General features: G+C 37.8%; 1 protein-coding gene across 1 annotated transcript in view; it reads right to left on the reverse strand.

Moving 5' to 3' along the window:
* Positions 1–24,153, reverse strand: part of sgcd (sarcoglycan, delta (dystrophin-associated glycoprotein)) — a 406,078-nt gene that overhangs the window by 193,034 nt on the left and 188,891 nt on the right. The window contains exon 4 of the mRNA XM_034177860.1: positions 23,077–23,196. Coding sequence (XP_034033751.1) covers positions 23,077–23,196 — 120 coding nt within the window. The remainder of the gene's footprint in view (positions 1–23,076; positions 23,197–24,153) is intronic.

Raw genomic sequence — 24,153 nt, forward strand, 5'->3', positions numbered from 1 at the left:
TATTTTTACCCAGACTGCTTTTCTTACACATATTTAAACTTTTCCAGTGCCAAAGGGTTCTGAGTTAATCTGTCACATTTCAATAGGTTGCCCTACAGAAAAGTCACCATGGGTTTGGGGTTGGTAAATGAATCACTTTTCCAAACACCAGATGCTTTAAGTGCTTTTCAATTATGTCTTCACACATCAGAATACTGCCATGCAGGGCACTTAACTGGAAATTAAAGAACTTGAAACAAGAGTGAGACAAGACTCTCCCCATCACCAGAACCATTTTTCATTGAACATACTTGTACAATATTTAACTTACAAGGCTTCTTCTTTGAACTTTCTGCCATCACTTAACAAATTGATGGCACTTCTCAATGATTAATCAAGATGTGCACATCTGCAGACACTGGCAGCTGCATGACGGGAGACACGGTCATCACAATCTCCAACAACGAGGTTGAAGTTCAATAACAAGAAGCGAAGCCTTTGTATCAGAGATCAGTTGGAATGCAATCTAAATAAAAAAAGCTCACAGTATATTAAAAAAAACACATTTTTGTCTTGTTTGATCTTATGTTCCAGCACAATCTCTCTCTCTTTATTTTATGAGTTAATATTTAATGAGTTTATTCTCCTTTTCAGTTTAAAGTGTTGCCTCATAAACACAAGGCTGTTAAAATTTTATAAGTTGGGCATCCATCTGCTGTCTGAAATGCGGGTTCTGATTCGATGTGCATTCAAGAAATCATCCACGGACTGTTGCCCACAGGAACATGCTGTAGTGGCATGTACACGTGCCTCAGGACTACATTTCCATCACAGGTATGATTTGCCAGGAGGTCCAATATATACTGTATATACATACGCACGCACACACGCACACACACACACACACACACACACACACACACACACACACACACACACACACACACACACACACACACACACACACACACACACACACAAAACTCCAAATCAGAAAAAATTGGGTCGATGTGGCTTTCATTACAGAAAAAAGGAAGCCACCAAGGCAGTCAGACAACTCTGAAGGCATTATACAGGCTTCTGTGGTTGTCTGTTGCATCACTAGTTATGCACCTTCATGATCAAGTGGAATAGAGGAGCATTTTCTGAAAAAGCACATGCAAAATTCCAGATCCTGTTGGCCAGATGGCATGAAACTGCAGCCTAGATCTGATCTGTTTTCCTGTCTTATTATCCATCTCTACTTCAATTTGACATGAAGCTGTTGACGCAACAGCCAAGTGCTGCACAATTCCTGGTTTCTCCAACTACAACCACAGCAGCTTATAATTCCTTCAGAGATGCATGGCTTTCTTGGTGGCTTCCCTCACTAGTCTCATTCCAGCATGGTCACTCATTTTTGAGAACTGCCTAATTAACATAAATTTACCACAGAGTACCGTACAGTTTGTATTGAGGTAAATGAAGTCCAAGACATATTCAGTGACATGAAAACGTTTTCAAGAAAACTGGCTGTAAAAGTGATGATTTAATCATTGTATTTAGAATAACGTCCCCCTGTCCAAACTTTTTGGGGGGAATGTGTTGATAGCTATAAATGCAGGAATGGTCATAGACTGACAAATGAAATGAAGCTGACCAAACAAAACATGAAATATCCTAGGTTCATATTGTCTTCAATGAAACAGAAGTCAAAGCAAAAATAAATAAGGACAACTGCATCCTGGACAGTGGTGGGCACACTTCCGATAATCCGATAACAGATAATTATCAAAGATAATGTTTTCATTATCGGATTATCTTTTTAGATAACTTTAAAAACCATTATCGGACCAATTATCTTCCAATTAATTTTTGTCTGGTAACTTATAGACCGATAAACAAAGTAAACAAATCTTAACAGCAACAAGCATTTTTTAAACTTAAAATCAGTTTAGCACCTGCTTGTTAAAAGTTTTGTAGCAGAAGAGAGCCGCTTCTATGAAAAGAGTCTCTATCCTCTATAGACAAAGGTGAAAAGGCCAAAAAAAAAAAATAATTTCCTTTAACACCATACCGATATGCTGGCAATATCACCTAAGTCATTCAGAGGCATACATTTTTAACTTATGGTTCAAATTTTAACCAAACTAATTTTGGACAAGTTATTTAAAATTACTGTCATGTCTGAAGTTGTATAAAGTGAAAATATCAGATATATGTTTTAGTTTTAAAGTAATGTGTAAATTTTTAAGGTTTTGTGAGCACATGCTGTTTCCAGCAGTGCATTATGGGTAGGATGATGTAATCTCAGTACAATCACAACAGGACAATTGCATTTCAAACACTCTGTTCAGGCTCCACGGACAACAGCATTAAACTCTAGTGCCTAAAACTCTCGTGAATATATTCTCTGGGTTTATAGACGTTGTTATTGTATTTGTGTTTGTTAAATCCCACGCATTTTAAATGTAGCAGACAGGGATTAGCTGGAATTTTGTTTTCAAGACCTCTACTGCCATCTACTGGCCAGTAGTGTTCATGGCAGTATTCGCCCTAAGTACTAAGCGTCTGGGCACCAAATCAACTTTTTGGCTTTGCAAATAGGTTTTTTTGTGTTTTTTTTACAAATGAAGTTTAAAAACAAAACAAAACAACAGCAAAAAAATAAATAAATAAATAAAATAACATTACAAGACAGCTCTGCTGTGTTTGCACAGGCACAGTGCGAGTGGTTAGATGCTTGTAGCTCTTCAGCAGCAGGATACCCTCATGATGGCCAACCACAATAATATCAAACAGGTTTGATTTTCATTGGACCATACGATCGGTGATCAGGAGGTGGTCCTGAGATGATAATGCAGCTTGTTACTCCACGTACACTACATGATGCAGGATGCGCGATTAACCTGAAACTTGGTCCAAAAAATTCCTGCATGAAAAATCATCTTGCACAGTGTAAAGCACGTTTTACAACATCATAAAACGTGCGCACATTCTCTCCACATGCAAAACATTTTGCGATGACATTTCCAGGGCTCCGAAAAAATGCCTGTTTTTGCAAATAAAAAAATGGAATATTTTACACATTTATCTGTAAACACCAACACATGACAGACGTCACATTAACGCGTTGTTTTACATAATGAATGACTGCACCAATCAGTGTTTAGCAGAGGCACTTTTACCCAGAATCCTTTGTGATCTGTCTGTGTTTGTTACAAAACCTCAGAATTAATGCATTATTCAACATTAAAAGATATATGCTATATTTTGACTCCGGATAAAGCGGAAGAAAATGGATGGATGGATGGATGGACATTAATGGAGTTATTCTATCGGTATTAATGTTATTTATAAATCAAAACCATAAGTCAGCATGACTTTATTTTTCAAGACCTCCGCCTGAACGGAGCGTTGTGCCTGACAGAGAGTTGGCTTTATGGCTGCTCTCAGAGTGCCTGTACTGGGAGCTCTGTAGTGAACAAGTGCTTCCAGCAGGTCTCATTGTTGGGGTCTGTTGTTACTTTTAATATTACTAGAAGCTATTGTGGCATTAAAACTTAAATTTGTTTTATTAGTAGTTGTAAATGTACCAGAGACAATATTGGAATTTATCTGTTATCGGTTATCTGTAACTTCTGATACATTTTTGGGTGGTTTATTGTTTTATCTTTATCAAAGATAACTTTTCAGTTATCTGATTATCTGTTATCGAAGTTAATTTTTTGGTTATCTGTGCCCACCACTGATCCTGGACTATCTGGCCTTGCCACCATGTCATCATCGAGCCTCTATATTCTACCAAAGATTCTGCACTGCACTTGGTAGTGACTGTAAAAATTTTAAGGTCTTATGGGAAAAGGACATCGGATGTGTGTTTCAGGATAAAGAGTGGAGAAGAATTGTCATGAAGAGTGGAAAATTTATAAGAGAATGTAAAGGAAAATGTACACAATATAAGATTATACACAGATGCTATTGGACTCCTGTACGTCTGAATAGAATGGGTCTTATGAACAACTCATTATGCTGGAAATGTCAAAAAGATACCGGCACTCTGATACACTGTCTATGGGAATGTCCAGTCGTTAATCATTTCTGGTCAGATATTTTAAGTGTAATGAGTGACTGGTTAGGAAGAGTGGTGCCAACTTGTCCAAGATTATGTTTACTGGGTGATGAACAACAAATAGGAAAAAATCAAGGGATACATTTTCTGTTATTATGGTAGGAGTCTCAGTAGCCGCTAGAGTGATTCTAAAACAATGGAAATCTTTCAAAGCCCCACGCATTAAGGAATGGGTAAACATGATGATTAGGGTGGTGTCATATGAGTGCATGCTTTATAAATTGAAAAATAGAAATAGTAATAACCTCTCAGAATGGGAACTCTTTTGGTCTTTTGTTTCTGTTAACTGTAATTCTCCAAATGATGTGATGTAAGGTCAAGCATTTTGCCTGTTCCAAATGAAAAATGCCAATAAAACTTGAATTACAATAGATAGATAAATAAATAAATAAATAAATAAAGGATCACGGGTTTATGTCATTTAGTTTTGTCATTTTCAATACACAAAAGATCTAATTCTCTCAAATATTGTTCACAAATCTGTCTAAATTCTTTGCTGATATAATCCATCCCACCTCACAGGTGTGGTATATCAAGATGCTGATTAGACAGCATGATTATTGCACAGGTGTGCCTTAGGCTGGCCACAATTATAGGCTGCTCTAAAATGTTCAGTTTTATCACACAGCACAATGCCACAGATGTTGCAAGTTTATGAGAGAGTGTGTGGGAATGTCCACCAACGCTGTTGTCTCTTCTTTCCTCTTCTTCGTCAGACAATCGTGTTGTCAGTTATGCCTTTTCACTGTGGAGTCACATTGCCACAAAGCAAGAATCAGATGATTTACATGAAGATACACACACACACATACACACACACACACACACACACACAAAAACAAAACAAAATCAAACAGCTATCTTTCACAGTGCTGTTCTGTGATCACACAGCCATCCGCGATTTGTCTCTGCAGTATGTGAAGAAGCACCATAATGTGGAGTGGTAATTACTTACTTAGTGCATCAAAGCAGAACCGATAACATGGCTCCTTTGGAGAATGGAGGGGTGAAGGCTCTCTTCCAATTAGATTTTTCCTCCTCATTTTTTTTCCACCTTCACTTCATCCACTGAGAGTCAGCTCTGAACCGCACTGTGCGATAATCAAAGCCAAATACATTGCGTATCCACCCAGACCTTCGAGTCAATACGACGTAATTAAGGGTAATGAAATGGGTTTAATTATAATTAAGACAAAAGGGAAATAAATAAAATGTCATCAGCAGGTAACATGACTGTTTGTGCCCTCTGTAATCATGGATCACTGCTGAAAATGCACAAATGTGTTTGCATGTGGGGGCTAGCGCGAGATGAGAAAATGAAGATAACACGTTGTGTTTTTCCTCAGACACTGAGTGATTATATCAAGAACTCATTAAGTAAACACATCACCCAGCTTAGTCTATGAACCCTGCAAGGTCCACACACTGCATGTTTCAGACAAATTGAAACAGTTTGGTGCCAACATTAAAATCAATTTGTTGTTTCATGAAAAGTTTTTTTTTAATCAGTCATTTATTTTTTAGCATTTGTCAGTAATTTAAGGTGTGAATGGGCTTGAAAATGTACTGTGGTTAAGATGTAACACAAACTGTTGCATTATGTGTCAGTTATTCTCTCAAATTGTGTGTCGTAAAAGCTGTAGGGTTTTTTTTTTTTAACTGGTTTGGGAGGTCTTGAGACTTCTAATTTGGTGCGACTTTGATAGTAAAAAAATCCACGTTTATTATAAATAACAGTGATTAGAAGAACTATACAGGGCTTTCCCAGGAATCGAAGCACTAAACAAAATAAACTCCAGTTATAAAAGAATAAACACCAGTAATAAAAAGTACTCCACCAATGCACAAAAATCCCCAAATTAATATTCTCCCAAAATAAATATTATCACTGGTTGTAGCGCCTCACCTGCCACTGTGAGTTGTATGCCAAAGTGGGCATGCCCTCTTTGTCTGTCAGGCATTATACACATTGGATGATTGTAATTTACAAAACTCTTATTGGTCTGGTTCTGACATATTTATCCAGTTTACTTCAGAGATCCAAAAACCGTTTTGCTTTGCGCTTGAATGATGTTATGTTTTCATGTACCTCATGTCTGCACTGATGCGGGAACAAATGCATTTAGTTTTTCATCTCCCTCTGATTGGAATGTTCTCCAATCCACGTTTGCCCAGAATGACATCCTTGAACACCTTCCGGACTATTTTATGAGATTGTGAATGGGATTTTTTTGTGCAATGCTTATTTTTTTAAATCTAAACTTGACTCTTTACATCATGTGCAATGTTATTCTGACAAAGACGACTATTTTATTTATCACCAATGATGTCATGTTGATATTAACCTGTCCATTATGATGTGTGCTGCTGCCTTTCTTGGCCAGGTCATCCTTGAAAAAGGGGTTTCGATGTCAATGGAATTCTACCTGGTTAAATAAAGGTTATTGTTATTATTATTATTATTATTATTATTGTTATTATTATTATTATTATTACAAAAGAGCTGAACAAGAGTGCTCTGAGAGCACAATATCACCCGCTGGCAAATGTGGTGTTGGTACATGTGCTTTCCACATTCTGCTAACATCTCAATATGCGAGGATTTGATTTGAGAATGCAGACACCAGCTCATGAAACTGCCAGAGTCAAGGTTTGTTAATCAAGGGCCACAACTCTTCCAAAATGTGTCAACCTTGTACAATATTACAATATGCATATTATCAACCTATACCAAAAACTTGTACCAACTTGCATGAAATTCCACCTAAAAGTGTGAGAGGAGTTGATTTCGGAATGCAAGCACCCAAGCATGAAACTGATGGAGTCTAGCTTTGTTAATCAAGGTCCGTAACTCAGTTAAAATGAGCCCAACTCGAATGGCATTATAATACGTGTATTATGAACCTATTACAAGGACTTGTACCAAGTTTCAAGAAATTCCCCCTTAAAGTGTGAGAGGAATTGATTTCAGAAAGATTATACCCTTTTTGGGACAGAATGATGGACAGACAGATGGACAGATATATGGATGCACAGACAGACAAACGGATGGCTGCATCAGATAGATAGTTATTATAGAGATGTAAGAATGAACCAGTTATCTGCCTAGGTGGTCGACATCCAGGACCCAAGGCAGTTCCATGGTGTCTTGGATGTGGTGAAGTTCTACACCAGCGCATGCTCCCAGACTTGACTTGATGTCAAAGCTTTTCATGAAACGCCTCATTATTTGAAGTGTGACACTAATACTGTTCAAGATGACTCGAAAAACCCAACTTTTAAACTTCCATGCTCCAAAAACCATGACTTGAGGAACTCAGAACACATTATGGGTGCATGCAGTTATGTATTTAAGCTTTGATGTTGTCTTTATATTGAACACATAAATAAGTTTTAACAACTGCTTGCCGTGGATGATCAAGATGGAAAATGCATTAGATTCATGTATTTCTATTTCTAGTCTAGAATAAGTGACAACATCAATTATTGCAGATGCCTTTGCAAAAACTATAACACTGGCAACTTTACCAATATATGAATAAAAATGAATAATTTGTTGAATGCAATTAAACAGCATTTGTAATATTATGGTTTCAACAGTCATGATGGAGGACTCCATGATTTTAGTTTTTATGAAATCATGTTGGATAAATCAGTGCACCAAACTGGTGGACTGGATGGCTCAATCAGTCATGCTTACTTATCTCATTATGGAGTAACATGCCATACAAACCAAAGGACGTTGACCTTGTTTGACCATTCCTTTGGAGACCAAGCATTCAACACAGTCAGAATTGTTCCATTTATTTATACTATTAGCTAAACCAATAATCTGTACAACCTTTTACCAAAATTTGAGCAAAATACCATGTAAAATGTTTTGCCACCCTGTGTCATAGTGACTGACTGATCTGGCCCTTGGACTATATATCAGGTTTTCTATAGGTCACCAATTCATATAAACTAAGACAAATGCCTCCAGAAGGTTCCACAAATTCATGGTATTATTTGTAAATGGTTATGAATAACTTGTTGACATAATTTAAGGTTATTTGGTGAATCTTTGTATTTCACGGCTTAACTGAGGAATTAGCAGTGAAGAGAAGGAAACAAATTTCAACAGACAACAATTTTAAATCTTCACAAGTCCCATTCCTTCTTAAGAACCCTCTTGAAAAGATTCATGGTCCCACAAGCAACTGTACAGTCTATTATACAAAACTGTAAGAATCTCTGGACTGTTAATCTTCTAGAAAAAGCAACAGGTGAAATGATACATTATTTCACAAGATGAGAATGTAGGCTATGTAAAGGAAAGTCATCTCCCTAGGTTGGGAATCAGAAAATATTGTAGTAAGAACTGTAAATGCATAGTTTCATAAAAGTATGTTCAGAAAATATGAGACTCACTTGAGGAAAATAATCCATCACAGTGAGGCATGTTTTCATTATAGCGGCACCAAAATTAACTTGTAAGTACAGCTTAAGTTGAAAAGTTGGTTGTTGCTGAATTCCCACCCAATAATAATATAACACTGTTAAAGGATGAGGCTCGTGATGGAACAAGAAGGTTAAATTTGTCATACTGTACTGCAAAGGATGAAAGATAATAAATCCTAGCACAATTTAAAACATTCCAAGATTCTTTTCACTCTAAAATGTGTTTATATATATATATATATATATATATATATATATATATATATATAATATTTTTCCCCAAGTATCAATCCACAGGCACTGTAAAAAAATATGAAGTCTACAACATTAACTATAAATTATATTGTCATGTTCAGTTGTTTGTTTTTAATGTCATTGAGTAAATGCAGGATAAATATTTCAAGCAGAAGTCTCAGGCTGTGAAACTACACTAAATGAAAGGTACTGGTGGCCCATGCCAACCCTGCGTGCTCTACACACCACAATAATGAAAGTTAATAATAATTATGTCTGTAATGGTGTATTTGACAATGTATGACTTCTTACCTGTCAATCACATAAATATGGATGATCAATAAACAGTATGCTTTACATCATCCATCTTGACTTGTTGGTTGTTGAGATATACAAACCAAAGCATAAATAGTGCATAGCTCATCCAGACTATTAGCCCACACTATGCAGTGGAAGACTTATGGCGTCACATGTTTGTTTGTTAATTTTGTATCAAAGTCACAGAACTTTAACAAGTTCACCACAAGAACCAGCATAACCCTTTCCAATTAAAAGAATAAGTAAACCATTGTTTATTGTACAATTGTCCTAGAGTCCTATGACATCACCCTTCTTCTGCCCCTTGTAATATAAAATATATCTGAATGAAATATGAGCAGTGAAAATACAGTTGGCCCATTTTTAAGATAAAATCAATATAAAGTTGTATGCACGGTTTAAGCACAGTCCAATCAGGTCACGTTTGGGAGCATGTGCTTGTGCCATGTCTCATTGCATTCACCACACAATACAATCAGCTGCAGAAAACTGGTCCACCCACACCTTTTGAAAGTAACCATCAATCTGCTGCAGCCAGGTGAAGCATGGGTGTCCATTTAGCTTTTCCAACTGCTGAGGTCCACAACATGCCCAGCGAAACACACAACATTTTCAAAATATTGCAACTGATTTTCATACACAATGCAGGTGATACTCTTTGTCCAAGTCTCCAGAAGCAACAGCTCATTTGACATAAAGTCAAGCAATTCACAATGCTCTTCGAAAGAGACCAAGTACCAAAGCCATCCAGAGTTAGGTCGCTAGTTAATACCTAATTCTCACAAGTATATGGCAACACAGGCAGTACTAGGATCTGAAAGACTTGGACATTCTTTCTTTTTGCAAAAAGTATCAACATAACCAAACACTTCTGTCCAGCAACCTCATAACTCCATAAACTCTTACCAGGTTTCACTGTCCACTCTCCACTACTATTGCCTGTGTGCTTGCTCTAGGAGTTGGTAACATTAGACCTTACTTGTGTGAAGGGCCGTGAGGCAGCTTTGTTGTGATATGGTGCCATATAAATGAAATAAATTGAAATTCACTCTCAAAGGCTGAGGACCCATGGACAAAAATTACTCAAATAAGCAAGTGTCGTTTCAAGTTTGGCCATTTTAGCCCTAAATTCTGATGGCCAAGTTTAGGAAGTCATTTAAATGTAAGATCTTATTATGTTTAACATTTCTGCCTCCTTCTGTTTCGCACAATATTACAATAGGGAATATAACAATTAGAAAATTTTTGATACTCTTGTAAGGCAGAGTCTCAGTCTCACAAAAACCAAGAAAACAGACCTAAAAATGAATGTGAACATTTCACAGCTATTATGGCTTTGCCTCATTTGCCAACACATTTGTTGCCAAATTATGCTAAAACAAACCATACACGGTATTTTTTATGTGATGTAATTTGAACTGACCTGTTATCAGACTCCTCCTGTTTGTCTTCTCATATACTGTAATGTGAGACTGCAGGAGGACAGTCAGAAAATTTGACTGGACTGTGAGCACCTACAATGACAGCAGTATCATGGGCTTCCACTGACCTCACTTGGGATAATTAAAGTTATATGTGGGTATAATTGAGCATTTTATTAGTGTGGAAAGAACTTGCTGGTTGGTAATGGCGTGTGACTTTATAAGCCTTCTCAGCCCTTTGGCTGACTTCAGCTCAACCTGAAGTCATATAGGCACTCTGCATAGTTGCTGTGAATCTTCAATGCATGTTGGACATACATATAAAGGCAACTGAATTGCTCACTTGGAGAATACATAAAAAATGACAACACAATAACAGTACAAGTTAAATGAGTCATATAGGGTAAAATTTGTTTAAATTTACAGGGCTGTTCCATTTTACTATGATCACCCACAATTCAAAAAAGTGTAAAAATGGGAGGAAAGGCTTAATCCACCTTGCCTCCTAACAGTCTGTCTTATAAACTGCAGACCTGACAACCCACTCGAAAGTGAAACAACAGAGCTGCGCCGTGAGCTAGACATGATCAACACAACCACCCACAACAAATATTGCTTCAAATTTTTACCTCCATGGAGCACGATCATAAAATGTTTCCAGCCACAGTAACAACGAATACTCTGTTTAAAGAAGTTTCAACATGGCTGAAGCCGTTAAGACTATGAATACCCGGAATTTCCCGTATCCGGGCAGCGATTTCGAGAATTGGGATGACATTTTTGAAGAGTTCAAAAATTGCATCCCAATTTCAAGTCTGGTATAACGTTTGTTGAAGATCGACAAAGATGGATCAGTTATTGTGACACTTTGAAATGTGACCCCGATTTGCCATTCTGGATTAAACAGAAAGGAACAGTGTTCTTTGGAATAGCCCCATTATCTTTGTGGGCAAAATTACATTGATCAAGTGTTGATCATGTTGAAGTCCAATGTTGATTCAACATACAAAACATGTTGGAAAGTTGGATCGACATAGATATTCACTCTTTGTAGTCAATATAATATTCAATTTATTATAATAAATGTTAAAATCAACAAGTAACACACCTGTTGCTACATGGCTGAAGCCATTAAGACTATGCATACCCAGAATTTGCCATGTCCGGGCAGCGATTTTGAGAACTGGGATGAAATTTTTTAAGTGTTCAAAAATTGCATCCCAATTTCAAGTCTGGTATAACGTTTGTTGAAGATCGACAAAGATGGATCAGTTATTGTGACACTTTGAAATGTGACCCCGATTTGCCATTCTGGATTAAACAGAAAGGAACAGTGTTCTTTGGAATAGCCCCATTATCTTCATGGGCAAAATGACACTGATCAAGTGTTGATCATGTTGAAGTCCAATGTTGATTCAACATATAAAATATGTTGGAAAGTTGGATCAACATAGATATTCACTCTTTGTATTCAATATAATATTCAACTTATTATAATAAATGTTAAAATAAACAAGTAACACACCTGTTGCTATGTGTAAATACTCAAATACACTTCCTTCTACAAAATGAAAAAAAAAAAAACAGATTACAAGGAAACCAAACACATTTCAATGTTGTAACAGTGTCATATTCAACAATGGAAGTTTGATGTTGAAGTTACATTGATATCATGCTGATTGATGTTAATGCACAATACAAAAAAAAAAAGAAAGAAAAAAGAAACAAACACAAACAAACCAAAACATGGATTTGCTGTGAAACCTAGGAAATATAGCAGGGTTAAATATTGTGTGCAAGCATGTCATTGAAAAATGTTAAGGTTGTGGTATTACTAACAATTAAGTTTAAACTACACTGGTGTCAATAATGTTGGTGATAAATTATACAGGGCTTGATTTACTGAAGGTTTGTATGTATAAAAACTAATGGTGTACATTAAAGGTTGCATCTTTTCAATGCTCAAGAAAGCACATATTGTTCATTTTACACATTTACCTTCATTCAGTTTAAGTGTTGAGCATATCTAAAAAGTGAACGGTTTACATTATGCTTGTCTGCTGAGAACAAATGTCTCCGTGCATAACAGGGCGACCATATTTCTGTGCAATTTAGTGTGACTCCTGATCATTATTGTCATTGCTGTACTTTAAAGTCACATTCACATGAAGACCATTTTTAACTTTCATTTTACACTGACACACAGCCTGCACATCTGCAAGGAAAATGCATGTGTCAGCTCAACTCTGGTCCAAGCCTTTCGGTAACCTCTGTGATTTCATTATTTTGTTTTACTTCAGTTTATTGCAGCCTTGGCAGTGAGCTTATTCCATCGATGACTTACTGTAATGAGGATAACAAATTGTTTAATCCAGCAGATTTCCTACTGATCTATATGACCAAAGTACAAAATCCATGTCCAGCTTCTCCTTAAAAATACCAATCCCCATGCTCATTACTTTTCAGAACCATGTTATGATGTTTTTCTACCTTTTTTATATTAAATTTCCAGATAGAAATGTTATGCATTTGTGGTACACACAGAAACTTTGAATACAACAGAAGTCTGGGGGAACACACACGGCCCTTCAGTCTACTGTTGCTGAGGCAGCGGTTGCCAAGGTGTTTGATTAGCATCATAGCCCCGAGCAGCTCATCAAATGGCTGTGCAGATAAATGGAGTGATTGTCAAATCACTGGCTCCCTCTCCCTCTGTGTTCCTGCTCTGTCTCGCTCACTACTCCAACTCCCAATGGCTTTTTAGTGCCGTCGCCACAGGTGACTGATGGACTGTGAACGTTAACTTCATTATGTTTGTGGAGATAACGTCAATACTCACTTCTTTTTTAAAGTTTTCTTAATTTATGGTGGTGACGGTGAGTTCCTTTTTCAAAGTCACCTACAGAGGTGGCACTGTGATAGACTGACAGCCTGTCCAGGATGCACCTGCCTCTAGCTCAATGGCTGCTGTAATACCCAACCCTGTAACCCTTAAAATGTAATTAGAGGGTTTAGAAAATGGATGGATAGATCTGCACATGAGAGTACAGGTAGCAGTTTCAATGAAATAGAGAGAAACAATCTATAAAGGGAAAGCAACGACTCAATTTGAATCCAGTTTTCATTAAAATTATTACTTGACTTTCTGTGTGATCACCTCTGACAGTGTATTTATTGGTATGTAGTTGTATGTGAACATCATTACACAAAAACTAATGAATCAATTTTAATGAGACTTGGTGAAAGGAGTATGACATATGGCAAGGAAGAATGCTTTCCATGGATTCTTTTTTTGGGCGGGCAGCACAGCAATTTGTTTTGTTTTTGTTCCAAGGCAACTGTGGAGCTTTTTATTTTCCTGACATTAGTTTAAATCAATAATTGGAATTATTCATTCTAAAAGGAACGAGAAGCACTCAAAGTACAAACCTCCACCAAGGCCATGGGGTCACTGGCACCATAACATCTACACGCCGTGGAATCATTGAACCTAAAAAAGTCTAACAATGTTTGCTCAGTAGTAAAAAAAAGTTTCATCTGCTGTGACTGGATAGCACGTATCCTTAGCGCTTGGCATTGCAGTTTATTGCAACTTGCACATTTCCCAGAAGCTACTGTCATCTGAGCACTGATATTGATATTGCATGTGCTTATCGACAAAAACAAATAAGAGACAAAATTCAATTTATTATTCAACTAAACTGCAAATATCTGAAATTTTTTTTAACATTTATGAAACACTTCTCTAAACAAGGCCATAGGGTCACTGACCCTAAAGAGATTCCCTCCTTGGCACAGTGATCTATTTCTTTTTGTCTCTTTCTCTAAAATTGTATATGATAATCATTAGATTATTAAAATATAAGCAAAAATTTACAATTTGAAAACAAATGCACCTGAACGTGATGACAGCTGCAACTGCTTAATGCTAACTTTTAACATTGAAAATGCCAAAGACATGCTAACGCGTTAGCATCGGGATCCGGATCATCATTTCCAACCACTCCACAAAATTTCATCAAAATTCGTTCAAAACTTTTTGAGTTATCCTGCTGACAAACAGACAAACAAACAAACAAACGCGACATTGAAAATGCCACAGACATGCTAACGCATTAGCATCAGGATCCAGATCGTGATCCGGCTCACCACTAAAATTTAATCACTTGTTCCTCTTGTCATTTCCAACTACTCCACAAACTTTCATCAAAATCCGTTCAAAACTTTTTGAGTTATCCTGCTGACAAACAAACAAACAAACAAACAAACGCGACCAAAAACATAACCTCCTTGGCGGAGGTAATTATTTGACACATGCAGCTGTCAGCAGACAGGTAAGTGAAATGATTTTACAAATGTACTCTCTCTTTCTCTAATCTATTCTCTTTATCCATTTATCTATTACAGAATTTAGCTTTAATCATAATAGCTAGAAATAATCTATAGATCTATTACAGAATTCAGCTTTTATTCATTATTGCTAGAAACCTTAGGCAAAAAGAACTTCCCCTTAAATTCTTTATGGTTACTGGGCTAATGCTTTAATCTATTCTTTTTATATGTGTATCTTTTATGGTTACTGGGCAACCAGTAATTGAATGCTTTAATCTAATCTTTTTTATCTATTACAGAATTCAGCTTTAATCATTATTGCTAGAAATGTTAGACAAAAAGAACTTTCAATTTAATTCCTTATGGTTACTGTGCAACCACTAATTTATTGCTTCAATCTTTTCTATTTATCTATTACAGAATTAAGTTTTAATCATTACTTTAATGTGTGTGATGATTTAATCTAGTGTGTGTGTGATGATTTAATCTAGAGTGTGTGTGTGTGTGTATGTGTGTGTGTGTACGTGTGCTTGCACACATGCATTTTCAACACAAAGGCCCCAAAGACGTCCACCTTCGTGCCCCCAGTCACCACACCAAGTTTGGTGTCGATCGCTTAATTCACTCTGAGTTCACGCCGAACACAAATCGTGCCACATACATACATGCATACATACAGTTGTATGCAAAAGTTTGGGCACCCCTGATAATTTTCATGATTTTTCTTTATAAATCATTGGTTGTCTGGATCAGAAATTTCAGTTAAATATATCATATCGCAGACGAACACACTGATATTTCAGAAATATCACCCGGAGGAGTTGGACTACATGTGCAACCTCTTTTTAAGCATGATCAAAAATTTCTCAATCACTCACAAAGTGCTACAAGGCTACTGTTACCAATGTGGGCACAATAGGTTCTCTGAATATTTGTTTATCTTTTTTTTTTTTTTTTTTTGCCAAAAATGTAGATAGCTAGGTGTTACATATCAACATACCACCTGAAGTTCAGCATTCAGGAAAAATGGTCAGTGATAAGTAAAAAAAGGTCAGCAACCAAAATTTAAAAAATAGCATCAGGCTTCAAGGTTGTAAATCATTATCAAAGTTCAGTGATTATGATAAATGTTCAACAATCTGGATCAAAAGTCATTGATTAGGATAAAAGGTCAACAATCATGATCAAAGTTCAGCAACTAGAACAAAATAGCATCAGGTTCCAAGGTCAACATTCAACAACAAAGTTCAGCATATCAAGGTCTTAGTTTAGCAATCAGAAACAAAGGTCAGTAGCACAATGAAAGATCAGTAGTTTGGATAAAATATCAGGACCAACAATCAGAAATTAAGGATGAGTGACCAGGATCAAAGCTATGATCACAGTTTAAAGTGTATCACGAGTATCAGTATCAGTATCAGTAACACGAGTGTCTATCCATAGGTATTCTTTTGGACACTACAAGAACACTCATGAAACAAGGAGTTATGTCCAGACACCTCACCATGCTCCATTATTGATAAAGCAGCGCCAAAGAGGTTCATGGAAATATTCAGGAAGGCATATGTATCCGAACTTGAGCTCTGCAAAACTTTACACAGGCTGAACTAGAACTGTGCAGAAAGTGGAATTGGAGAACTGAAAGCAAAATATTAAATTGCCAGGATCCTCTTGTGGGATGTTTTCCTGTGACCTCATGGGTTGTTTCAAAGAAACAACAATTTCTGGAGAAAAATATGAAGGCTTCAGTTTGAAAATTGTGGGTTTGTGATTATTAAACATTTCTACAAGGCATTGAGTCTATGTTCAAGCTGCCAAATTATGGTCCTGGATTGGTACTCCACAGATTTAAATACCATTGGAAATCGTTATTTTTCCTGAAGAATGAGAGCAGACAAAAACAAAGAGGTGTCAGAAGCTTGTGAGCACTTAATGGACACATTTACTGGATAGTATACAGATAAAACTCCACAAATTAATGACACTGAATTTTTAGCTAACTGAAACTGCTGATGTCAGTTGGAGACTCAAAACTGTACAGCTGTATTAAAAGCTGTGACAAACCTTTTTTATTGAACCACACTTGTCACTTTACCTGTCTGTGTACCCCCAAACACACACACACACACACACACACACATGGTATACCGCTTTCCATTTGCCCCTCACTTGGCTAAGAAGAGTCGCACTTTACAGAGGCAGGTGACAGTAATGAACTCTGACTTAGTGCTCTTGGAAAGGATGTAAATGAATGTAGATGAGGACGGAGAGTAATTGCTCACATGGTGGGCTGAAAGACCTCTCTTTGCAAGCCAGAGAGCACTCATGGGAGCTCTTAAGTGGAATTGTGGAGCCCGGTCAGGAGGACGACACTTGAAATGTGTTTATCTATTCATGAGGTGGAACAGATGGATTGATAAATGGGTGGGACATGGAGCAGTGACAGTAAAGGATAGGAGGGAGGGGAAAGGATATATATATATATATGTGGCAGGAGGGTGAAAGAGAGAGAGAGAGAGCGATATAGCACTCAGGTTGGAAATCTAATAACAGATTGACAAAGTTGCTGACAACGCCACCTAGGATAGGCCTAGGACCCTGCACAAGGCAGACACAGGTTTGTTTTTACCTTTTTGAATTAAGGGGAACAGAGACCAAAAAGAATACCTTTATTTATTCCCAACCTTGATTAGTTAAATTTACCCCATTTACCAATATAGAAAGAAAAAAAAAACACACTGTAAGTGAAAAAAAACATAAACCCAAACTCAATAAAATTACAAAACTCTCATCCACACAAAAAAGAAAACATGCAAATAAACCACACACCAATATATTACAGTTAAAAACCACATTAAACACGTAGGGCGATAATAAAAAAAAAAACACACTCAATAAAATACAGGTATGGGATAAATGTGGATCACAAAGCCAGCACGCGATATGTTATTTCTCTTTTTTTTTCGCCCACCTCTGGCTTTGTAACCCCTACAATGTCCATACAAAGTCCAATTTGTTACCAGACTATTAACAAGATGCAGCTTGGTCAAATACCCAGGATCCAGGAAATCAGCAGCAGGAGGAGTTACGCAAGACGTGGCCAACCTCTAAATTATCAAGCTGACGCAGCTGTCCCCAGCAGCCACCGCAGGAGGTGCAGCCTGGTCCCGCAGTAAGAAGACGCACCGGTCTGCTCAAGACCCCAGTGGAGCCGCACTCCCAGCCTCCAGACAACGTGCGTAAGAGCGCACAAAGTGCCACGCCCAAATCAGACGCTGGTGGCCCAAACACGCCCGCGAACAGCAGCAGCTGTAAGCCGCAGTGGTACTCAGAGTAAAGCAGCACTCCAAGCCACTAATAAAGAGCCACCCAAAGCTCTAGAGAGGAAGGAAAATGATGAACGCACGAAGTCACCACAGCATGTAAAGCCACTCCAATGCTGCCTCACGGGAGAGACCAGGAAGCAAAAGAGGACGAAGCCACAAAACAATGCTGAATTTATATACCTGGCTCACATCAAACACAATCAGAACCCAGGTGCGCGCAGAAACATAATGAACCCAGGTGCGCACTACCAAAAACAGGTAGGGGAGGGCATGCACACTCCACACTACCACATATACAACCCCTGGCAAAAATTATGGAATCACCGGCCTCGGAGGATGTTCATTCAGTTGTTTAATTTTGTAGAAAAAAGCAGATCACAGACATGACACAAAACTAAAGTCATTTCAAATGGCAACTTTCTGGCTTTAAGAAACACTATAAGAAATCAAGAAAAAAAGATTGTGGCAGTCAGTAACGGTTACTTTTTTAGACCATCAGAGGAAAAAAATATGGAATCACTCAATTCTGAGGAAAAAATTATGGTAAATTTTCATCCCCAAAACTAACACCTGCATCATATCAGATCTGCTCGTTAGTCTGCATCTAAAAAGGAGTGATCACACCTTGGAGAGCTGTTGCACCAAGTGGACTGACATGAATCATGGCTCCAACACGAGAGATGTCAATTGAAACAAAGAGGATTATCAAACTCTTAAAAGAGGGTAAATCATCACGCAATGTTGCAAAAGATGTTGGTTGTTCACAGTCAGCTGTGTCTAAACTCTGGACCAAATACAAACAACATGGGAAGGTTGTTAAAGGCAAACATACTGGTAGACCAAGGAAGACATCAAAGCGTCAAGACAGAAAACTTAAAGCAGTATGTCTCAAAAATCGAAAAATGTACAACAAAACAAATGAGGAACGAATGGGAAGAAACTGGAGTCAACGTCTGTGACCGAACTGTAAGAAACCGGGGATGGGTTTGGGGATGATGAAATCATTTTTCAAGATGATAATGCATCTTGCCATAGAGCAAAAACTGCAAAAACATTCCTTGCAAAAAGACACATAGGGTCAATGTCATGGCATAGGGTCAATGTGAGTGAGCAGATCTGATTTGATGCAGGTGTTAATTTGGGGGATGAAAATTTACAGGGTGATTCCATAATTTTTTCCTCAGAATTGAGTGATTCCATATTTTTTTTTATCTCTGCTTGGTCTAAAAAAGTAACCGTTACTGACTGCCACAATCTTTTTTTCTTGATTTCTTATAGTGTTTCTTAAAGCCAGAAAGTTGCCATTTGAAATTACTTTAGTTTTGTGTCATGTCTGTGATCTGCTTTTTTTCTACAAAATTAAACAACTGAATGAACATCCTCTGAGGCTGGTGATTCCATAATTTTTGCCAGGGGTTGTATATAAACTGCCCAAAGATAGGTGCACCAAGCTTGTGGCATCACATTCAAGAAGACTTGAGGCTGTAATTGCTGCCAAAGGTGCATCAACAATGTATTGAGCAAAGTGTGTGAATACTTAAGTACATGTGACTTCTTAGTACAACCCCAATTCCAATGATGTTGAGACATTGTGTAAAATGTAAATAAAAACAGAATACAATGATTTGCAAATCCTCTTCAACCTATATTAAATTGAATACACCACAAAGACAAAATATTTAATTTTCAAACTGATTAACTTTATTGTTTTTGTGCAAATATTTGCTCATTTTGAAATGGATGCCTGCAACACGTTTCAAAAAAGCTGGGACAGTGGTATGTTTACCACTGTGTTACATCACCTTTCCTTCTAACAACACTCAATAAGCGTTTGGGAACTGAGGACACTAATTGTTGAAGCTTTGTAGCTGGAATTCTTTCCCATTCTTGCTTGATGTACGAGTTCAGTTGTTCAACAGTCCGGGGTCTCCGTTGTCGTGGTTTGCACTTCATAATGCGCCACACATTTTCAATGGGCGACAGGTCTGGACTGCAGGCAGGCCAGACTAGTACCCGCATTCTTTTATGACGAAGCCACGCTATTTTTAACATGTGCAGAATGTGGCTTGGCATTGTGTTGCTGAAATAAGCAGGGACGTCCCTGAAAAAGATGTTGCTTGGATGGCAGCATGTGTTGCTCCAAAACCTGGATGTACCTGTCAGAATTGTTGGTGCCATCACAGATGTGTAAGTTGCCCATGTCATTGGCAGGAACACACCCCCATACCATCACAGATGCTGGCTTTTGAACTTTGTGCTTGGTAACCATTTGGATGGTCTTTTTCCTATTTTGTCTGGAGGACACAACATCCATGATTTCAAAAAACAATTTGAAATGTGGACTCATGAGACCACAACACACTTTTCCACTTTGTGTCTGTCCATTTCAAATGAGCTCGGGCCCAGAGAAGGTGGCAGCATTTCTGGATGTTGTTGATGTATGACTTTCGCTTTGCATGGTAGAATTTTAACTTGCACTTGTAGATGTAGCGACAAATTGTGTTAACTGACAATGGTTTTCTGAAGTGTTCCTGAGCCCACGCAGTAAGATCCTTTACACAATGTCAGTTTTTATGCATTGCCACCTGAGGGATCGAAGGTCACGGAAATTCAATGTTGGTTTTTGGCCTTGCTGCTTACGTGTAGAAAGTTCTCCAGATTCTCTGAATCTTCTGATTATATTATGGACTGTAAAAGCTGGAATCCCTAAATTCCTTGCAACTGAATGTTGAGAAACATTGTTCTTAAACTGTTGGACTATTTTTTCATGCAGTTGTTCACAAAGTGGTGATCCTCTGATCTTTGCTTCTGAATCGCTGAGCCTTTTGGGGAGGCTCCTTTTATACCCAATCATGACACTCACTTGTTTCCAATCAGGTGTTCTTTGGGCATTCATCAGCTTTCCCAGTCTTTTGTTGACCCATCCCAACTTTTTTGAAATGTGTTGCAGACATCCATTTCAAAATGACCAAATATTTGCATAAAAACAATAAAGTTTGTCAGTTTGAACATTAAATATCTTGTCTTTGTGGTGTATTCAATTGAATATAGGTTGAAGAGGATTTGCAAATCATTGTATTCTGTTTTTATTTACATTTTACACAACGTCCCACCTTAATTGGAATTGAGGTTGTATTTTATTTAAAAAAATTGCAACAATCTCAAAAAAAGCTTTTTTCACATTGTCATTATGAGGTATTTTGTGTAGAAGTTTGGAGTAAGGCTGTACCATAACAAAATGTGGAAAAAGAGAAGCATTGTGAATAATTTCCAGATGCACTGTATTTCAGCAGTTGTACAGCAATATAGTCCACACACATCTTCTACTCCCCCATTCACAATATATATATATATATATATATATATATATATATATATATATATATAAATCCAACTTTCAACAGGACAAGATGCTGGACACCATCCCACCAAATGTAAATTACACATTACATCATGACATAATCTAACAACTTTTAGTGACATTTCAGAGAGCCAATAGTCAACTTTGTTATTATTTATTTATTTATTTGTAACACTGACAGCTGACACTTATCTGTGATGGGGTTGTGCAGTTCATCCACAGACTTGACCTTGAGGAAACATCAGCACTCACAGTAGCCGGTATGCATGAAATGCAGTTGACATCATGGAGCTGTATATAAGAACTAGAGAGCGCAGTCCCAATGCTGCACATTAAACGAAAATCAATCAATCAATCAATTTTTTTTTATATAGCGCCAAATCACAACAAACAGTTGCCCCAAGGCGCTTTATATTGTAAGGCAAGGCCATACAATAATTATGTAAAACCCCAACGGTCAAAACGACCCCCTGTGAGCAAGCACTTGGCTACAGTGGGAAGGAAAAACTCCCTTTTAACAGGAAGAAACCTCCAGCAGAACCAGGCTCAGGGAGGGGCAGTCTTCTGCTGGGACTGGTTGGGGCTGAGGGAGAAAATGTCCCTTCATGGACAGCGACATGACGTTTCCTAACCGGGCAAAATATCGATGAAGTATTCGGATGTTAATGCATTTTCAATGGAGATTCGCGACTCAACACACTCAGAAAAATGCTTGCAAAATACGTGTTAAAATGTCATTTTGACCTGGATATCGAGCCAGTAAAATTAAATTACATTAAATTATGTCAGGAAAGTATTAAACTTACTCTGACACACAGCCATTCCTAAATATTAGTATTGAAAGTTACATGGATCTGTGCTGTTAAGCTACGCTGCTGGGCTGAACTACGGCTGTGTTCAAGGCAGCGCGGCTCCTAAAACCATTACAATACATTTATATACATATTATATTTTTACACAATTATCCTTTATTGACTGAGTTTCATTCATGAAGTCAGTGGTGTGGGTACACATCTCTATGTGTGGGTGTGACTGTTAGCGGCACAGCTCGGGTCATTATAATCTCATTATTTTAAGGTGCAAATTTAAAAAATCCCCAGTCTTGTTGAACAATTTTAAACACCAATGACAAGTATTTTAATTAGACATTGGACTAGCAGTGGAAAATATCAACTAGACATAAGTGAAGAGTTAATGGTCCATGTCATCGGGCGACACAGGTACGGCAGGAGACATACAGCTGTTTATCATCCAAATATCATGGACAAAGTGACAAGAAGAACCAAAACCACTTACTTATTGAAGGAAATATTGTCTCCCTTGTTCCTCCGTTGGTGGCTTTGCCAACATGTGCAGCTTTCCGGCATATTCCCCCTGTTTCTTGACGAGACTAAGTGAACTTCTATGCACGCAAATCACTAACTTGCCCAGAATTAAAATGGCGATCATGCCTCCTTGTCGGCACACGGCTCAGCGCTACTGCACTCTCTAGTTCTTATATACAGCTCCATGGTTGACATTCAGAGCCTTTGTGCACATGTGCACGTTACTCACCCATCACCCGCAGCCTCTCCGCTCCCACCACAACCTCCTGCTCGTCAGCTGAAAAAAGCAGCTTCCCCGAGGTTGATTTGACTTCCAGCATCTTTCCTCGAGCCTTAAAACCACTGGATCCTAAAGAGAGACAGTGAAGACAAGTCAGATTTATATGAGTGTACATACAGTCAAACCAAAGTCAAATTTCCACATTGTGGACAATAGTGTTATCGCATTGTATTGTATCGTATAAGGCACCGACATTTCAGCGAGTAGCTCTGCTCATGTCCACTGACTTTATTCTGTTCTTCTTATGCTAATGTTAATCCGCTAACTGAGAAGTTAACTTTTATAAAGCTAAACCGATAAATCCCTAAAAAATTTAGCAAAAGTCACAGATAAAAGCTAAAACGATAACTTCAAGTATTGATTTCAGTACAGTGGCAGCTACTGACACAACAATGAATCAGCGCTTCCGTCTCAGATCAGCCTTCTCTCAGCAAAAGAGACCTGGTGAATCAGAGAGAAAAGAGCAAAAAGAGAGAAAGGAGAGAGAGGAGAGAGGAAAAAAAAAATTCTCTACACACCATACAGATCTGCCGGTCATTTCACTGGAGTCTTGCACAGGCAGACAGTTTTGACTTAATTTGAGTTTTGACTATAATTTTAAACAAACTAATTCCCCACAAGTTATTGAAATTAACATCAGATCTGTTGTTTTACAAAGTGAAAATATCAGCTATATACTAGATGGCAGTAGATAGCAGTGTTCATGGCAGTGTGAGCAGCCACACATTTGAAAAAAGTGATGAAGGACTTAACAGAATTTTCAGTTTTCAAAGTGCCTTTTTTTTTTTTTTTTTACAAATGAAAAAAATGACATATTTACAAATACAGATTTATTTGTAAAACCACTTGTTTCACTAACTGTGTATTACACTGACCAGCCAACCACTGATCTCAGAAATGAATGTACCCTCCATCCATCCATCCATTTTCTTCCACTTATCCTAGGTCGGGTTGCGGGGGCAGCAGCTCAAGCAAAGCCGCCCAGACCTCCCGATCCACACACACCTCCCCCAGCTCCTCCGGGGG

Source organism: Thalassophryne amazonica, chromosome 9 (genome assembly GCF_902500255.1).
Source record: "Thalassophryne amazonica chromosome 9, fThaAma1.1, whole genome shotgun sequence".
NCBI classification, from domain to species: Eukaryota; Metazoa; Chordata; class Actinopteri; order Batrachoidiformes; family Batrachoididae; genus Thalassophryne; species Thalassophryne amazonica.